Here is a 17,055-nt window from a genome sequence, read left to right as displayed (position 1 = left end):
GTCCAGGAGGAGCCCAGCATGTCCACTGTGTGTGTCAGATTTCTGACGACAGGTTTGGTGTTGGAAACAAGAACTGCTGGTCTTGTTCCTCCATGGTGACCTTGACAACACTCGTTCATCTGATGTGACATCTACTTCCAGAGAGGGTTCCGGTCACAGCTGTGCACTCCTGGGCTTGTGACAGCCACCAACATAATACTACTGACAACGATTAGGAAACAGGCTACCAGGGCCCGCTCAGGACACGGAAATCCGTCGTCCACAGGACTGGGAGTGGGGGGTGTCTCATACCGTGTTTCTGAGCGTGGGACCAGGCTGGGCTGGCATCCCCCCAGCTCCCAGTGCACAGCCAGGAGCACGTACCTCGAAGGTGACTGGCGGGATGAGGGACCGCCGGTGGGAGGACTCGGGCCCCTCGTTCAGCAAAGCCTTGACCTGCGGGCGGCAGCAAGGGCACACAGAGTCAGAGGGGACACAAGGCCAGCATGCCCGGCACTCTGGGCACAAACAGCAGAGCTGAGAGAAGCAAAGAGAAGCCGCAGGAGCCCTGCCAATACCTTATCCTCAATGGATGACAGCACACTCGTCAGCTGGCTCAGCTTGGCCACCATGTTGACCACGTTGGCCTCCCCGGGCACCTGCGAGAGGACAAGAACAGACAAGGAAGCCATCATTATAGGGGAAGCCCTGTGCTGCCTGCTCCCTGCACGTAGCCCCATCCCACTCACGCACCGACCCTGCAAGTGCTCGCTCTGTGCCCGTGTGTGCACACCGGGATGGTTCCAGTCATCCCAAAACTGTCAAGGCTGTAAAACAGACCTTCACGCTCCCCCCATGCTGCCCTCCCCAGCGCTTCTTACCCCAGCCCTGGCCTGGCCGTAAACTCCCCTCGGCCCCACCTCTCCTCCACCGGCTTGCACCCACTCCCACGGCTTCCAACCACCACCACGCTTCTACTTGGGAGGGAAAGCCATCCCCCGCCTCCCCTCCAGCTTGGTAGGACCCAGCCCCACTCCATGTGACCCGAGCCGCTCTCAGCCTCTTATCTGAACGGCTCTGAGCTACGCTTTCCAGGCCATCTCCAGAGACTCAGATGTCACCGGGCACGGGCATCTCCTGGTCATTTGCGTCTCTGATCAGAGAGAGGTCTCCCTGACCACTCTTTATCACATCACCCCACTTTGTTCTGTATCAAACACCCAGTGCTAAAGGGTTTTCCTTCGTTTGCATGTTCATGGCACACTATGTAGTCTCCGTGAGACCTGAGACCAAGACCAAGCGCTCAGTGCTGCTACCTCGGTCCTCCGGGACAGCATCTGGCCATGAAGATGCTCTAGAGCCGAGCCGTTCAGTGAATACTGGGGTTCAGGGGGCTGAAGCTACCTGTCCAAGGTCACATGGCCAGGGAGAGCAGGACTTGTGTCCCTGTGTTCTCTGCTCCAAGTGCAGGGTCGCAAGGCTTTGTTTATAGAACAAACATTCACAAATCACCTGCTGCAGGTCAGACACGTTGCCAGGTGCTGGGGACGTGGAGTTAATGACACCAGCCCCACCCTCCAGAAGCAGCATGAGAAAATCAGACACATGTAGGACCACGTGGAACCCCATGCAGAGTGGGATGAGCAGTATCACCGGCCACTGATGTCCCTGTACTTCACCCTTGTCCAGTGTCCCAGCCACACTGCCCTTGCTTTTGACCTCAGTTTTCTACCCACCTACTTCACTATGTTCTTTCTGCCACTGCCACCACCCTCACCCTGTTGCCCCTATCACCACCATCTCTGGCACCACCATCATGGCTCCTCCACAATACCATCACCACCCCTGCCACGTCACTGCCAGCAGCAGCATCACGTCACCACCATCACATCACCCTTAGCATTGCCATCAACAGGGCCTGCAGAACCAGCAGCATCGCCACCACCATTGCTGTCTCCAACACCAGCATCTTCGGCAGCACTATCCATAGTACCACCAGAATCAGTAGCATTGCCGTCACCATCACCAGTATCACACTACTACCACCAGTTCCATCACTATCACCGGCAGCAGCACCACCCCCATTGCTGTCAACATTACCACCACCAGTTCCATCACCACCACCACCAGCTCCATCACCATCACCACCCCCACTGCCGTCATCACCAGCACCACCAGCTCCATCACCATCACCACCTCCACTGCCGTCATCACCAGCACCACCAGCCCTACCACCATCACCACCCCCACTGCCGTCATCACCAGCACCACCAGCTCCATCACCATCACCACCCCCACTGCCGTCATCACCAGCACCACCAGCCCTACCGCCATCACCACCCCCACTGTCATCATCACCAGCACCACCACCCCCACTGTCGTCATCACCAGCACCACCCCCACTGTCGTCATCACCAGCACCACCAGCCCTACCACCATCACCAACCCCACTGTCGTCATCACCAGCACCACCAGCTCCATCACCACCCCCACCACCCCCGCGGCTCCGTCATCGCCAGCACCACCAGCTCCATCACCACCCCCACCACCCCCGCGGCTCTGTCATCGCCAGCACCACCACCAGCACCAGCGTCAACATCACAAGCAACAATGCCACCATCTCCACCTCTAGCGCCGTGCTGCAGTTGGAATGTGTCCTCCAAGTTTCCCATGTTGGAAGCTTGATCCCCAAAGTCCTGTGTTAATGGTATGTGACGTGGAACCTGTGCGAGGTGGGACTCTTTGGGAAGAGCAGGGCCCTCACGAAAGGATCAGTCAGCATATTAGTCCGAGCATGGATTAATGAGTTATCAAGAGATTAGCTTTTTATAAAAGTGAGCTCTAGGGCAGGTGTTTGGCATAGCAGTTAAGATGCTCCTTGGGGAACTGGTGCTGTGGTGTAGTGGGTGGGGCCGCCGCCTGCAGTGCTGGCATCCCATGTGGACGCTGGTTTGAGTCCCAGCTGCTCCACTTCTGATCCAGCTCCCTGCTATTGTAACTGGGAAAGCAGCAGAGGATGGCCCAACTCCCTGGGCCCCTGCACCCAGGAGCTCCAGGGTCCTGGATTCCGATCAACCCAGTTCCGGCTGTTGCAGCCATTTGGGGAGTGAACCAGTGGATGGAGGACCTCTCTCTCTCTCTCTCTCTGCCTCTGCCTCCTTGTAACTCTGCCTTCCAAATACATAAATAAGTCTTTAAAAAAATACAAGTAGCTCCTTAGGACAGCTGCATCCCACGTGGAGTGCCTGCATTGGAGTCCCAGCTCTGCTACTTGTTTCAGCTTCCTGCTAATGTGCAGGCTGCAAGGCAAACGGTGATGTCTCGAGTGCTTGGGTCCCTGCCACCTCCATGGAGACCCCACGGGGCTCCTGGTTCCTAGCTTTGGGCTGGCCCAGTCTTGGCAGTTGTGGGCAGCTGGGGAGTGAAGTAGCAGACTGGACACCCCTATTGCTTTGTGTCTCCGCCTTTCATTTCCTTTATTTAATAAAATCTATTTGAAAGACAGAGACAGGGGCAGGTCTTCCATCCACAGTAGCTGCAGCTGGGCCAGGCTGAAATTAGGAGGCTGGACTCCACCCAGGCCTCCCCCGTGGGTGGCAGAGGCCCAGGCACTTGGGCCATCACCTGCTGCCTCTAGGGTGTGCATTAGCAGGAACCTGGAATCGGGAGTGGCGCCAGGACTCAAATCCAGGTATTTCTATGCAGGGTGCTGAGATCCGAGGTGGTAACCACCTTAACCAGCTGCACCATGACACCAACCCCCACCCCCACCTTGCTTTTTAACCGCACTTTTCAAAGGGGGACTTGGGGCTCCAGGGGAGGTTAACGAACTGCGTGTGGGGGTCTGCGTGTCACGGGGGCCAAGGGTCCCCTTCTCACCACCTCGAAGGGAACAGGCTCACGTAAGAGGCGGATGTCCGCCCCACCCAGTGTCACCCTCTGCCCTGACCCCGAGGGCACTGAGGACCAGAGAGGGGAGGCAGGTGCGCACCCGGCTGCATCTCATCCAGGGACCGGGGCTCCTCCCTACGCTCTGGGTGACCTCAGAGTCCCCTCCTTGATTTGCAAAATCCTCAAGGCATCAGCAAGATTCTCAGCTTTTCTTTAAGATCTGGGTCTTGTGTGTGATATCATAATGTGCAATGTTCCGTTTCCATTCAGGTTCCTGGCTCATAAGCCCCTCCCCAGGGCAGGCCACAAAAAGTGTCCCTTGCCCAAGGTGGGTCATAGAAACCCTACCTTCCCCGCCTGTCTGTGGCCTACGTTGTCTGACAGTGGATGATGAGACCCCTGTTTCAGCAGGGGTCCTGCCCCATGCCCAAGAGGAAGGCGGGCTGCACAGAGAGGCCAAGGGGTCCTGAACAGACGTCTGGCTGGGTTGCTGGGATTCGCTATTCTATTCACACGAACAGCGCTGCAGTGACCTCTCTGAAGAACCCCACAAGGACAGCGTGCAGAGGGCTGGACAGCGGGAGACACGGAGCTGCTGGCGGTGGGGCCCAGAAATGGCACGAACACTCCAGATGTGGGCCGTGCAACTCTTCATCTGTGACATCCTTGTTGAACATGGGTATGCACTGGGGCCGGCGCTGTGGCATAGCGGGTAGAGCCGCCGCCTGCAGTGCCGGCATCCCATATGGGCACCAGTTCAGATCCCAGCTGCTCCAGCTGCTCCAGTTCTCTGCTATGGTCTGGGAAAGCAGTAGAGGATGGCCCAAGTCCTGCAGTCAATTGGGGAGTGAACTAGCAGATGGAAGACCTCTCTTTCTCTCTGCCTCTTCTTCTCTCTCTCTGTGTAGCTCTGACTTTCAAATAAATAAATAAATATTTTTTAAAAAATGGGTATAAGCGCTTCTCTGAGTTCTGGGGGCCACTCCAGCAGATGCTCTGCACCTGCGGCTAGGGTCTCGTGGGGCCCTGCGGATAGCCGGTCAGCGGGAAGCAAAGGTGGAGTGGCCTGGGGCTTGGCACCGGCTCCTGACACTGTGTGTGATGCAGGTACTGAATTAGGGGACGCCCAGCTCGCTGGTGAGTCGCTCCCTGTGACTTCTGGGGTCACAGAAGTGTGCTTAAAACTATTTTGGGGCCGGCGCCATGGCTTAACAGGCTAATCCTCCGCCTTGCGGCGCCGGCACACCGGGTTCTAGTCCCGGTTGGGGCGCCGGGTTCTATCCCGGTTGCCCCTCTTCCAGGCCAGCTCTCTGCTGTGGCCCAGGAAGGCAGTGGAGGATGGCCCAAGTCCTCGGGCCCTGCACCCGCTTAGGACACCAGGAGAAGCACCTGGCTCCTGGCTTCGGATCAGCGAGATGCGCCGGCCGCAGCGGCCATTGGAGGGTGAACCAACGGCAAAAAGGAAGGCCTTTCTCTCTGTCTCTCTCTCTCTCTCTCTCACTATCTACTCTGCCTGTCAAAAACAAAACAAAACAAAACAAAACAAAAAACTATTTTGGGAGGCTGGCACTGTGGTGTAGCAGGTAAAGCTGCCACCTGCAGTGCTGGCATCCCACATAGGTGCCAGTTTGAGTCCTGGCTGCTCCACTTCCGATCCAGCTCTCTGCTGTGGCCTGGGAAAGCAGTAGAGGATGGCCCGAGTCCTTGGGCCCCTGCACCCGCGTGAGAGACCTGGAAGAAGCTCCTGGCTCCTGGCTTTGGTTTGGCGCAGCTCCAGCCATTGTGGCCATCTGGGGAGTGAACCAGCAGATGGAAGATTCTCTCTCTCTGCCTGTACCTCTCTGTAACTATGTCTTTCGAATAAATACATAAATCTTTTAAAAAAATTTTTTGGCTCCTCCACCACAGGAGGGTTGGGAGCAGGGCCACCATCCCAGCTGGGCAGCTGCTCGCCGTGAGCATGGGCCCTGCAGGTTCCGTCTCCTCTGGCCTCCTTCCGAGATGCCCTGTGTTGTTCCATTCAAACGATTAAATGCCAGTGTCTGCCAGGACCCTGCTTCAGCTATATTTGCTTTTACTTTCCTAGACATTAACCCATCATTCACTTCGAAGAAAGCAAAAAAAAATTTTTTTCTGATGAGTTGTATATATAGAACACAAATACATTTTCTCTGTAAAAAAATAATCTCTATGGAAAACCGAAATATGCCATCCCAAAATAGATTGTTTGGCATATTCTGAGATGGCTATTCAGAGAAATGGCAGACGCAGGAATGGCTCTGAAAAGCTGTGTGTGCATGTGTGTGTGTGAGTGTATGAGTGTGTGTATGTGTGTGTGTACAAGCCCTGTGTCCACCTACATGAGCAAAATAAAACACGGATACAGGCTGTAGCTTTCTCAGAGGCCCTGGGCCCTAGGAAAAGTCACATCCTCCCATGGCTCGGGGGACTTGGCACAGGCTGAGCTGGCACAGGAGACTGGGTCTGCACCGGGAGATGGCCGCTGTCCACCTGCCACCCCCTCCCCTCCTCCCATCACTGGTGTCACCACCTTCGCTCTCGCCCCTTAAGCAGCCTGACGCCCATTCCTTGCTGTGGCCTCAGACAGCACAAACACGTGGTCACCCAGCCCTTCTAAGCACCTACTAAATGCATCTTCTTTTCCTGCTGCCCATCTGTCTACCGTCAGGTTGTTCTACTCAAATTACGGAAGCTACAGAGAGCAGAGGGAAAGTTTCACCTCGCCTACGGTTTTGGCAAGCCTGCCAGGAGACCCAGTCACTCTGCTCTCTCCAGATCCTATGCGAGGGAGCCCGTGGGGCCAGATAAAAGTGGCCAGAAGGGAAAATTTCTTACCATGCCAGTCTGCTGGCTCTCAAACAAGGTTGGCGACAGGTTATCTTTTTCTCTGTCTACACATGGAAGGTTCATGGACAATTCATATTATGAAAAACTATGGTGGATTTCAAAATATGTTTGCACCCAAATAACATCTCTTTTTTAATCCAAAAATTAACTAATTAAAATTAATTGATTTATTTGAGAGAGAGAGAGAAAAGGAGACAGACAGACAGACAGCCTACAACCTGCAGGGCCAGGCCAAGTCTGGCAGAGACCAACCCCTGGAGCTACCACCCCTGCCTCCCGGAGTCTGCACCAGCAGGCAGCTGGAATTGGAAGCGGAGCTGGGCCTCAAACCCAGGCACTCAATATGGTATGCGGGTGTCTCAGGCAGTGTCTCAACCACTGCACCAGATGCCCACCCCACCCTTTGCTTTCAAGCCCATTCTTCCACGAACACCCTGAGTACGCTCGAACGTGAACCAGTTCCTGCGTCACCACTCTGCTGCCCGTCTGGTCTGAGGACTTCCCTCCCAGAGACGGGCTTCCTTTTCCTTGGTCTTTGACATCTGGGTCACTTTATCAGAAAGAGGAGAAGCAAAGGGCCATAGCCAGAGATCCTATAAGCCAGGGTTCTGCCTGGCCTCACGGATGGGTGAGTCACCCCTGGGTGAGTCACTAAACCAGGTCTGTTCAGACACACTTTGCTGTGGGTCCCCCAGACAAAAACTGGGTGAGGTTCTGTTTTGTCTTTTGTTTTACTCTTTGTTGCTAAAAGTAGGGAGGCTGGGAGAGAAAGAGAGAGAGAGAGTGCGCTCCTGTCTGCTGGTTCACCCCCAAACACCTACAATGGCCAGGGCTGACCCAGGCCCAAGCTGGGAGCTGGGAACTCGATCCAGGTCCTGTACATGGTTGGCAGGGACCCAAGCACGTGAGGTATCACTCACTCCCAGCCAGGTGCAGGTTAGCAGGAAGCTGGACTTGGAAGACGTGCCAGGACTTGAACCCAGGTGCTATGGCAACGTGGGGTGCAGGACCCCAAGTTGTGGCCAATGCCCCCTCCTCTTGCTTTTTGTCCCGAGAGCATGGGGTTTGGGCCAGTGAGATCTCCCTCATCTCTCTCTCTCTCACATCTGCCCGTGGAGGGCACAGCTGTCAGGTGGCCTGGCAGCTCATCAGAGGGCTGGCGACAACAAAGCTGTGCCCAGCTCTCAGGGGAATTTGCCAAGAAGCGTCATCCACCGAGGACTTCCGTCATCTCAGCCTCTGTTTCCTGCTTGGTGCTGGGAAAATCCAGCCCCAGCAGAGTCTGCTCAGTGTGACAGATTGGAGGGTGTGTGGCTGCAGGCACCCTCACAGCACCCACCCAGCTCATACCCACAGCCACGCCCCTTCTCCGCCCGTGGCAATAAAGGTCTCTCGGAGAGTGAACTCTTCGGGTCACGAAGCCTGTGTCTCCAGCTCCCACGTTGAAAACACCATGCTATGCACTGTGTCTTCCCATGGAAAAGGGATTGGTCTGACTCACTTTTAAAGTAGAGAAACTGGCTGTATTTAAGAAGAAGGGGTGGGCACTTGGCATCACCGTCAAGATGCTATTTGGGACACCTGCATCCCGTGGTGGAGAGCCGGGTTCAGGTCCTGCCCTGCTTCTGCTTCCAGCTTCCCGCTAATGCGCACCCTGGGAGGCGGCTCAAGGAGCTGCTGCCTGCACCCTTGTAGGAGGCCCGGATCGAGGTCTGGTTTCCCAGCTTTAGCCTGGCCCAGCCCCAGCTGGGGAGTAGCTACAGGATGGGAGATCTCTGTCTCTCTTTCTCTGCCTTTCAAATAAATAAAAATTTTTAAAAATTTACAAAAGGTATCTGTATTCCTACATTCATTGCATTAAATAATCAACAAAACAAAAAATAATTGTTAAGAAAAAGAAAAAAAAAATGGAGGATGGAGTTCTTACCCCAGTAACTACGTTATTATTGCCCATGGAGGACTAAATTAAAGCAAAGGGGGCCGGCGCTGTGGTGTAGCAGGTAAAGCTGCCGCCTGCAATGCCAGCACCCCATATGGGTGCCAGTTTGAGTCCCAGCTGCTCCACTTCCGATCCAGCTCTCTGCTGTGGCCTGGGAAAGCAGTAGAAGGTGACCCAAGTCCTTGGGCCCCTGCCACCTGCATGGGAAGACCTGGAGTAAGCTCCTGGCTCCTGGCTTTGGATCATAGCAGCTCTGGCCATTCCGGCCAATTGGGGAGTGAACCATCAGATGGAAGACTACCCTCCCCCCCACCCCCCTCTCCGTGCGCGCATCTCTTTCTCTCTCTGTGTAACTCTGACTTTCAAGTAAATAAAAAAATATTCTTTAAAAAATTAAAATGAAGACATAATTTTTTCTTTGACAGGCAGAGTGGACAGTGAGAGAGAGAGAGAGAAAGGTCTTCCTTTTTTATTGGTTCACCCTCCAATGGCCGCTGTGGCCGGTGCGCTGCAGCCGGTGCATCTCGCTGATCTGAAGGCAGGAGCCAGGTGCCTCTCCTGGTCTCCCATGCGGGTGCAGGGCCCAAGTACTTGGGTCATCCTCCACTGTACTCCTGGGCCACAGCAGAGAGCTGGACTGGAAGAGAAGCAACCGGGACTAGAACCCGGTGCCCCAACTGGGACTAGAACCCGGTGTGCCCGCGCCGCAGGCGGAGGATTAGCCTATTGAGCTGTGGCACCGGTCAGACACAAAGAAATATAATGATTGACCTCAGAGGCTCCCTTGGCAAGCTAACACACAGAAGTCAGATTTAGCACCAAGTTAACATCCGTTAAACCAGAAGATCTTTTGGGTCTCTGGGCAAGAATCAGTTTGGATTGCCTGGTCGACTTCATGTTGCTACGACCCTTGACTTCTGGGGTGCCCATCTGTCAGCAATCCTTTCCCTCCCGTAAACAGCTCCTGTTCCCCTCATTTCGATTTCCCGTCTATTGGGGGACCAGGGTATATGGGGCCTGCACGTGGACGGGACCAACCGGAAGGTTGGCAACCCCAAGAATGTGGCCAGACCCAAGAGCAGCCCCCCGCGTGGCTAAGCTCTTCCTCATCGTGCCTGCTCCTGGGCGTCGGCTCGTCTCTACGGGGATGCATCCCTTAGCCCCGTACTTGGAGACCTTGGAGAAGCTCCCAGAAGTTCTTCGTCTGGGTCTGGAGTCACCTGGAGGTGTGTTTGGGTTTAGAGCTGTTGTTCACGGTCGCACCATGAGAACTGTTCTGCCTTCCATCCTGAGCTAGAATGGGACGACGTGAGCAGAAAGGAAGGAAGCTGGTTTATGAAAACATTTGCAAAGACAAACGGCTCAAAATCTGGATCAGAGAACCCCGATCTCTATCTTAGTTGGCAATCTGCTCCCTGATACAAACAAGCAAGGGTCAGACAACGCAGCTGGGCGGACGGGTCAGCCCCCCAACCGCAACCTGGCTGTAGCCCTGTTCTCGGAGGGATGAAACTCAGGACTTCTTGCCAGCAGCAAATCTTTTGTTGCGGGACTTTCACGAAGCACAAGTAACTCTAGAAGTAACGTCACGTCTCTCCATCATCCTGGCCAACCACGGGACCGTCCCTGCCAGGCTCGGATGTGTGCAGACGCTGTGAAATGGAACTGTCCCCCGCTTCAGAAGAAGGAGGATGGTGGTGGTGTTGTTTGTTTTTTAAAGAGCTTGACAGGCAGAAGCCAGTGCGATTAGAAGCTGCTCTCTGGACTATAATTTGTTTTGAGATCTCTCTGTTCTCTTTCTGGGGGTCTCCTCTGGTGCATGGGAACCCCCGCTTCTTGAACCCCTGCTAACTCTGCCTCCTGCAGCCGCTTCCTTTCTTGTTCACGTGGCTTTTGCCTACGTGGCATTTGAGCAAACGAAAAACCTTAGAAGTCTTCTTAAAACTAATGTTAGCGACCAGCTTTGACCCTGCTAGCAGATCATCTCCACTTGTGCATTTACAGAAACACACATTGGATCCCACTGTCCTTTTCTGAACTGCTGAGTTTTACATACAGTGTGTGTCCCACAGTTAACATTGGTTCCACGGAAGCTGTAAGGCACTTGTGCCTGTATGTTTGTGGGGGCATGTATGTGCGCACGTGAGCACATGTGACAGATCTCTTCTATTCAAATCGGCTAGAAATGAGTGACCACTCATCCATGAAATGAACACTTAAAGCTGCTAGAAATACAGGAACTTACTCAAGTGCTTTTCAAAGTCACATGACCTTAGTCATACTCGGTAAATCAGAATATTATTGGTTTACTTAAAACAGGCACATCTTTCCACCTCCACTCTAGATCCCAGCTCCCTGCTGATGTCCACCCTGGGAAGCAGCAGTAGTGGCTTAAGTACTTGGGTCCCTGCCACCCACACGGGAGCCCAGGCCAGCTCCCGCCTTTGCCCTGGCCTTGCCCCAGCAGGTGCAGACTTTGGGCAGTGAGTCAGCAGATGGGAGCTCCTTCTCTCTCTCTCTGTCTCACTTTGTGTGTGTGTGTCTTTGCCTCTCACATAAATAAATAAACAAAAATTAAAACAAGATATCTGTCAGCATTAAATATAATGTAAATCATGCAAGTATAAGTTTGATCCAAAAGCAAATGTGCAAAGTAGTGTGTTACTTCTTGTATATCAAGCGCAGCAGTAAAATGAAAACTCACATATTTAAGTTCGGAGGTTCGGCTTTGGGGTAAACTGTGTACACAGACTGTAAAAATGGTGAGAGGAAAATCAACTGGAGATGATGGCTAGCTTTGTCTAATACCTCATGAAATTTTCCAGGCATAATTGTTAAAAGCAAATGAATTACATAGATGTAAGTGGAATAAAGGATTGTAGGTGAATTTTTAAACTATTCTGTTTCACTAAGTAGGTTTCCCAAGCCTCTTTGGTAATGATACCCTCAGATTCTGGCTAAGTTAAAGGATAGAGATTTACTGATTTCCAAAGATAAGACACTGAAACATTAATTGCTGAACTTACGGTTCAAGTTAACCTACATTGGGCTGCTGCTTACAAAGGATGGTAGTGGATCTAACAGCAAACATGCAATACCATATTTTGAGAAGTATGCCCAGCAATTATAAAACTGGGTTTGTCTACACAATGATGGCTCAAATTGGCAGGAATTAAAATTATAAGTAATGTATGTAATTAAAACTGCAAGAAGTAAGGAGAACAAGTCTATATACAAAGTATACAAGGAGAATAAGAGGTTATAAGGATGTGGCTTTGTTGGTGTCGTTATAGAGAAGAGCAATTTTGTCTAGTTAAAGGTTATTTAAAGATTATTTCAAAATGAATGAAGACCTAATAAATGATAAAACATGATATAAAAAGTTGGGGAGATGAAGAGAGAACTTTGTGTGGCTAAGCCGACTAAAGTTTATTTTATATAAACTTTTTATATAATAAACTAAAGTTTATTATAAAGGTTTTAAAAATGAACCTTAATCTAAACAGTGGACTGACACAAGATCAGAATTTGGTCTTCTCTTTTAAGTGACATTTGCCAGAGAGCCCTGGAACACTCCAAAGGCCCATGTAAAAGAAACATTAAACTAATTAGGCTTCTTTGCTGTGTTTAATTATATGAGAGGCATTGACATTTAAAAAAAAAGATACATAACCTTCCTTGAGTTAAATTTATACAGACTTTTTTTTTTTTTTTTTTGACAGGCAGAGTTCGACAGTGAGGGAGAGAGAGAGAAAGGTCTTCCTTCCATTGGTTCACCCTCCAAAGGGTCGCTATGGCCGGCGCATTGCGCTGATCCGAAGCCAGGAGTCAGGTGCTTCTCCTGGTCTCCCATGTGGGTGCAGGGCCCAAGCACTTGGGCCATCCTCCACTGCCTTCCCGGGCCACAGCAGAGAGCTGGACTGGAAGAGGAGCAACTGGGACAAAATCCGGTGCCCCGACCGGGACTAGAACCCGGGGTACCGGCGCCGCAGGTGGAGGATTAGCCAAGTAAGCCACGGTGCCGGCCGACATGTGGTCTAGAAATAATTCAAGATTTCAAGACACCCAGAGTTCAGCATTAGGTTTTCCGCCATGGTCCCAGTTATTAAGTTGTGATAAGCCATGGAAACCACCAAATTCCCTCGTCAGCTGCATCACTGTTACCGTGAGCTCCCATCAGGCCTTTACCCCCAGCTATGCTAAGACTTCCTCGTCACGGTTGCTTTATTTCGATGTGTTTCCTAAGAGCTCTCCACAAGGAAGTATAATCCCGAAGTGTGATGTTTGCAAGGAGGCCCAGGGGAAGGACGGAAAGGAGTCTCACAAGCACAGGTTTCTGATAACCCTGGGATCGGGCCACTGGGCTGGGTAAGAATTCCCAGGATCTCATGGAAGAAAACCGGACGCACAAAATTACTAACATCAAGCCGAACGTGGATTAGTTATAGGAGACTGAGCTGGGGAAGGGTGATGAGATTTTTTAATGACTTGTTTGAAACTTGCTGATTCTTTTTCAGGTTTTCCTGCCCAGATTTAAGGATATGTCTTTCTTTCTTTTAAAAGATTTTATTTATTTATTTGAGAGGCAAAGTTACAGACAGAGAGAGGTAGAGGCAGAGAGGTCTTCCATCTGCTGGTTCATTCCCCCAAATGGCCACAACAGCTGCACCTGGGCTGATCCAAAGCTAGGAGCCAAGAGCGTCTTCTGGGTCTTCCATGTGGGTGCAGGGGCCCAAGCACTTGGGCCATCTTCTGCTGCTTTCCTAGGTGCATTAGCAGGGAGCTGGATTGGAAGAGGAGCAGCCAGGACTCGAACAGGCACCCATATGGGATGCTGGTGCCACAGGTGGAGGCTTAGCCTGCTATGCCACAGTGTTGGCCCAGAAATGGTTTTCTTAAGCCATCTGTAGCTCACAGCAAGCTGGTAAAGCACACTTTTGTAAACATTTACTTAACCTGGGGCTGGCATTGTGGCACAGCAGGTTAAGCTGCCGCTACAACACTGGCATCCCGTATCAGAGCGCTGGATGGAGTCCCGGCTGCTCCACTTCCAATCCAGCTCCCTGCTAATGCTCTTGGGAAAGCAGCGGAAGATGGACCAAGTGCCTGGATCCCTGCCACCCACGTGGGAGACCCAGAAGAAGTTCCTGGTTCCTGGCTCCTGGCTCATCACAGCCATCTGGAGGAGTAAACCAGCAGATGGAAGATCTCTCTCTCTCTCTCTCTCTCTCTGCCTCTGCCTCTCTCTAACTCTGCCTTTCAAATAAATAAATCTTAAAAAAAGAAAAAAAAAAGAAAGAAAGAGAAGAAAATGTTGACTCTGTTACCGAGGATTTGGCAGGAATGTTAAGGGTCTGGGTTGACTTTATGGAGCCAATAAAAGCCTCCTGGGAAACCTGGCTAGTATCTTTTTTTTTTTTTTTTTTTTTTTAAACAGGCAGAGTTAGACAGTGAGAGGAAGAGAGACACAGAGAAAGGTCTTCCTTTTCCATTGGTTCACCCCCAAAATGGCTGCTACGGCCGGCGCACTGCGCTGATCCAAAGCCAGGAGCCAGGTGCTTCCTCCTGGTCTCCCATGCGGGTGCAGGGCCCAAGCACTTGGGCCATCCTCCACTGCCTTCCCGGGCCACAGCAGAGAGCTGGACTGGAAGAGGAGCAACTGGGACAGAATCCGGCGCCCTGACTGGGACTAGAACCCGGGGTGCCGGCGCCACAGGCGGAGGATTAGCCTAGTGAGCTGTGGCGCCGGCCTGGCTAGTATCTTGCATACATGGTTCCTTACAGGGCTCCTCACCTTATGGTGAGTAAGGGAGGTCTCTTCCTGACAAGCCCAGGACCCTCAGGATGTCAGAGACTCAAGAAGACAGGATTTATCCAGGTGCTACAGTGGAGTTTGATGGCGAGGCCTCCTGGGCTTGCCTCCTTAGCCTCGAGTGGCTTTTAAAATTGGATCCAGAATTCCTCAGGAAAAAGGTCCAGACACATTTTATTTTTTATGTACATATCTTTTAAAACACATAGGAGCCAAGAACTTCGTCTGGGACTCCCACGTGGGTGCAGGGGCCCAAGCACCCCAGGCCATTTTCCCAAGCACATTAGCAGGGAGCTGGATCGGAAGTGGAGCAACAGGGACTAGAACCAGCGGCCATATGGGATGCTGGTGTTGAAGGTAGTGGCTCAACTCACTGTGCCACAACGCGGGCCCTGCCAAGCACATTTTTAAAAGGCCTGGATAGTCGATCACTACTCTCGCTGCACTTCCGTAAAAGATCAGGCCAAGCGCAATGAGATGAAAACCTCTTTTACAGATGTCTCGCTGTCACTACCTTGGGGAGAAATGCCAGGGACGGGCTGGCTGTTCAGAGGGATGGCTCTGGAGAACTGTCCTTTTACAACACAAATCCCTGCCCCTCTACACTGGTCAAGGGAACAGCAGGTGCAGGCTGCAGCTTACCCGTCACCTGGGTCTAGGAAGGGTCAGATCCCCCCGGCCCCAGGCCCAGCAGCATGAGTGCCCAGGCTGAGCCGGCACAGTGTGTCCTTGGGAGGGCTACTGCCTGAGACTGGCTCTGCACTGTCCACCTGCACCTCCCCTCCGCCCATCATTGGTGCGGCTGCCCAGCCCCCAGCCCCATCTCCAACTCCGCCTGCCCTTCTCCCCTCCTATAGCCTCAGGGTGGTGTGAAAACTTCCATAATCTGGGATTTTCTCTATTTTGCGAGGCTCCCGCGCATAGGCAGGCGATCCACTGGTCTACCTCTTCTGTTAATCTTCTTGACACTCAAATCAGAACAACTCAGAGAGTGGGGGGACGTCTCACCTCCCCTGCAGCTCAGACAGTGCAGGCAAACCGCGAGTCCAGCTGCTCTCCTCCCAGCCCCCTCCGCTCCCCAGGGGAGCAGAGCGAGCCTTTGGGGTCAAGCCCTCTACCCTGGCTTCCACACGCAGACTCGCCTCACTGGCCACACCCTGTTCTGCCATTTGCTTTCCACCCCATCCACAGTGGAGATCCTTCCACGGCAGTGCCTACAGCTTAGCAGAGAATTCTGCACCCTGCTTCCTTATTTTCACATTTTGTCTCATTTATTTGAAAGGCAGAGAGACAGAGCTACAGAGACCGATCTGGTTCACTCCCTAAATGCCTGCACCAGTCAGGGCTGGACCAGGCCAAAGTCAGGGGCCAAGAATTCAAGCCAGGGACCCCACCCAACCACCTGAGCCATCCCCTGTTGCCTCCCAGGGTCTGCCTTAGCTGGGTTGGGAGCAGGACCCAAACCCAAGGTCAGGTACCCCCATGTGGGACATGGTCTACACGGAAGGCCCGCTCCTGCCCAGGAATTCTACTTTGTCTCTCTCTCCTTCTGTGATTCCAACCCTGTCGGCTTTAGAGACACAGCTACAATGAGTATCTTTGCCATCACCTCTTTGTGCGTGTACAGCCCAGAGACAATCTCTCTTACAGGATGCTCACAGTCCCAACAGTGAGCAGGACAGCCCTGTACCCCACAGCCCAGCAGAGCCCCAACAAACCAGCCATAGCTGTTGCCTCCGGTAGGCGAGAAGAGGCAGCCCTGTTTGGAAGGTCATTTCCTGGACACTGGGGAGAGGCCAGACCACTCCTCCTGTTTGGTTATCCTCCACCCCTCTTCAGCGAACATCCTTGTTCATAAAAAGCATTGGAAAACCTGCGTTGTTTTTTCACTTATCTGTTAGCGTTTCAAAACCACATTAATCCTTTGCCGCGAATATTTGTTACGCGTTTTTAGTTTTTATGCGAGAGATACCGCTGCTTTTCCTTTTTTAAAAACAATTGTTGCTGATGACTTTTATCACACAGACCCTTACTTAATGAAAGCTTGACTTCAGCCCCTGCCACGCCGTGAGCAGGTGTGTGGGAGGGGAGGGGGTATCCCCCACCTTGCTCTTCCCAGGGCTCAGAATTCAGGCACCTCACGTTTCTCTGTTTCTGATGAGAAACGAGGGAGCACGGGATGGGAAGTTTGCTGAGTGCATCATTTGGGATCCTAATTCCTCCCATCAAAAGCTGCCTTCCAGGAGAGAGCAGGGTGCTGGGCTCTGAGCCCGCAGGCCGCCGGCGCACTCAAACCCCCTGCCTCCCTGGCTTCCCACGTCACCTTTCCAACCCCAAGGCCCTTACCTGAGGACGGGGACGGAGGCCGGGGGACAGCTGCTGGTCAAACAGTCTCTGCAGAGACTCCAGGGACGGGAGGGTCCGAACAACTTCTCTGGGGGTGCGAGAGAAGTGCAGGGATTAGTGGGGACCGGGACGAGGCTCCCCAGGCTGCTGGGGTTCAGGCTGGAGACAGGGTGACACCCAGTCGGGGAAAGCAGAAAATCCCTCCCGGGACAAGCCCGGG

General features: G+C 52.8%; 1 protein-coding gene across 1 annotated transcript in view; it reads right to left on the bottom strand.

The window, feature by feature from the left end:
* Window positions 1-17,055, bottom strand: part of INPP5D (inositol polyphosphate-5-phosphatase D) — a 140,073-nt gene that overhangs the window by 62,347 nt on the left and 60,671 nt on the right. Inside the window, exons 6-8 of the mRNA XM_062202517.1 lie at window positions 16,836-16,923; window positions 558-638; window positions 364-435 (exon numbers count right to left, since the gene is read on the bottom strand). Coding sequence (XP_062058501.1) covers window positions 364-435; window positions 558-638; window positions 16,836-16,923 — 241 coding nt within the window. The remainder of the gene's footprint in view (window positions 1-363; window positions 436-557; window positions 639-16,835; window positions 16,924-17,055) is intronic.

This window comes from Lepus europaeus, chromosome 1 (assembly GCF_033115175.1).
Source record: "Lepus europaeus isolate LE1 chromosome 1, mLepTim1.pri, whole genome shotgun sequence".
Lineage (NCBI taxonomy): Eukaryota > Metazoa > Chordata > Mammalia > Lagomorpha > Leporidae > Lepus > Lepus europaeus.
This window is presented reverse-complemented; position numbering and strand designations above follow the sequence as displayed.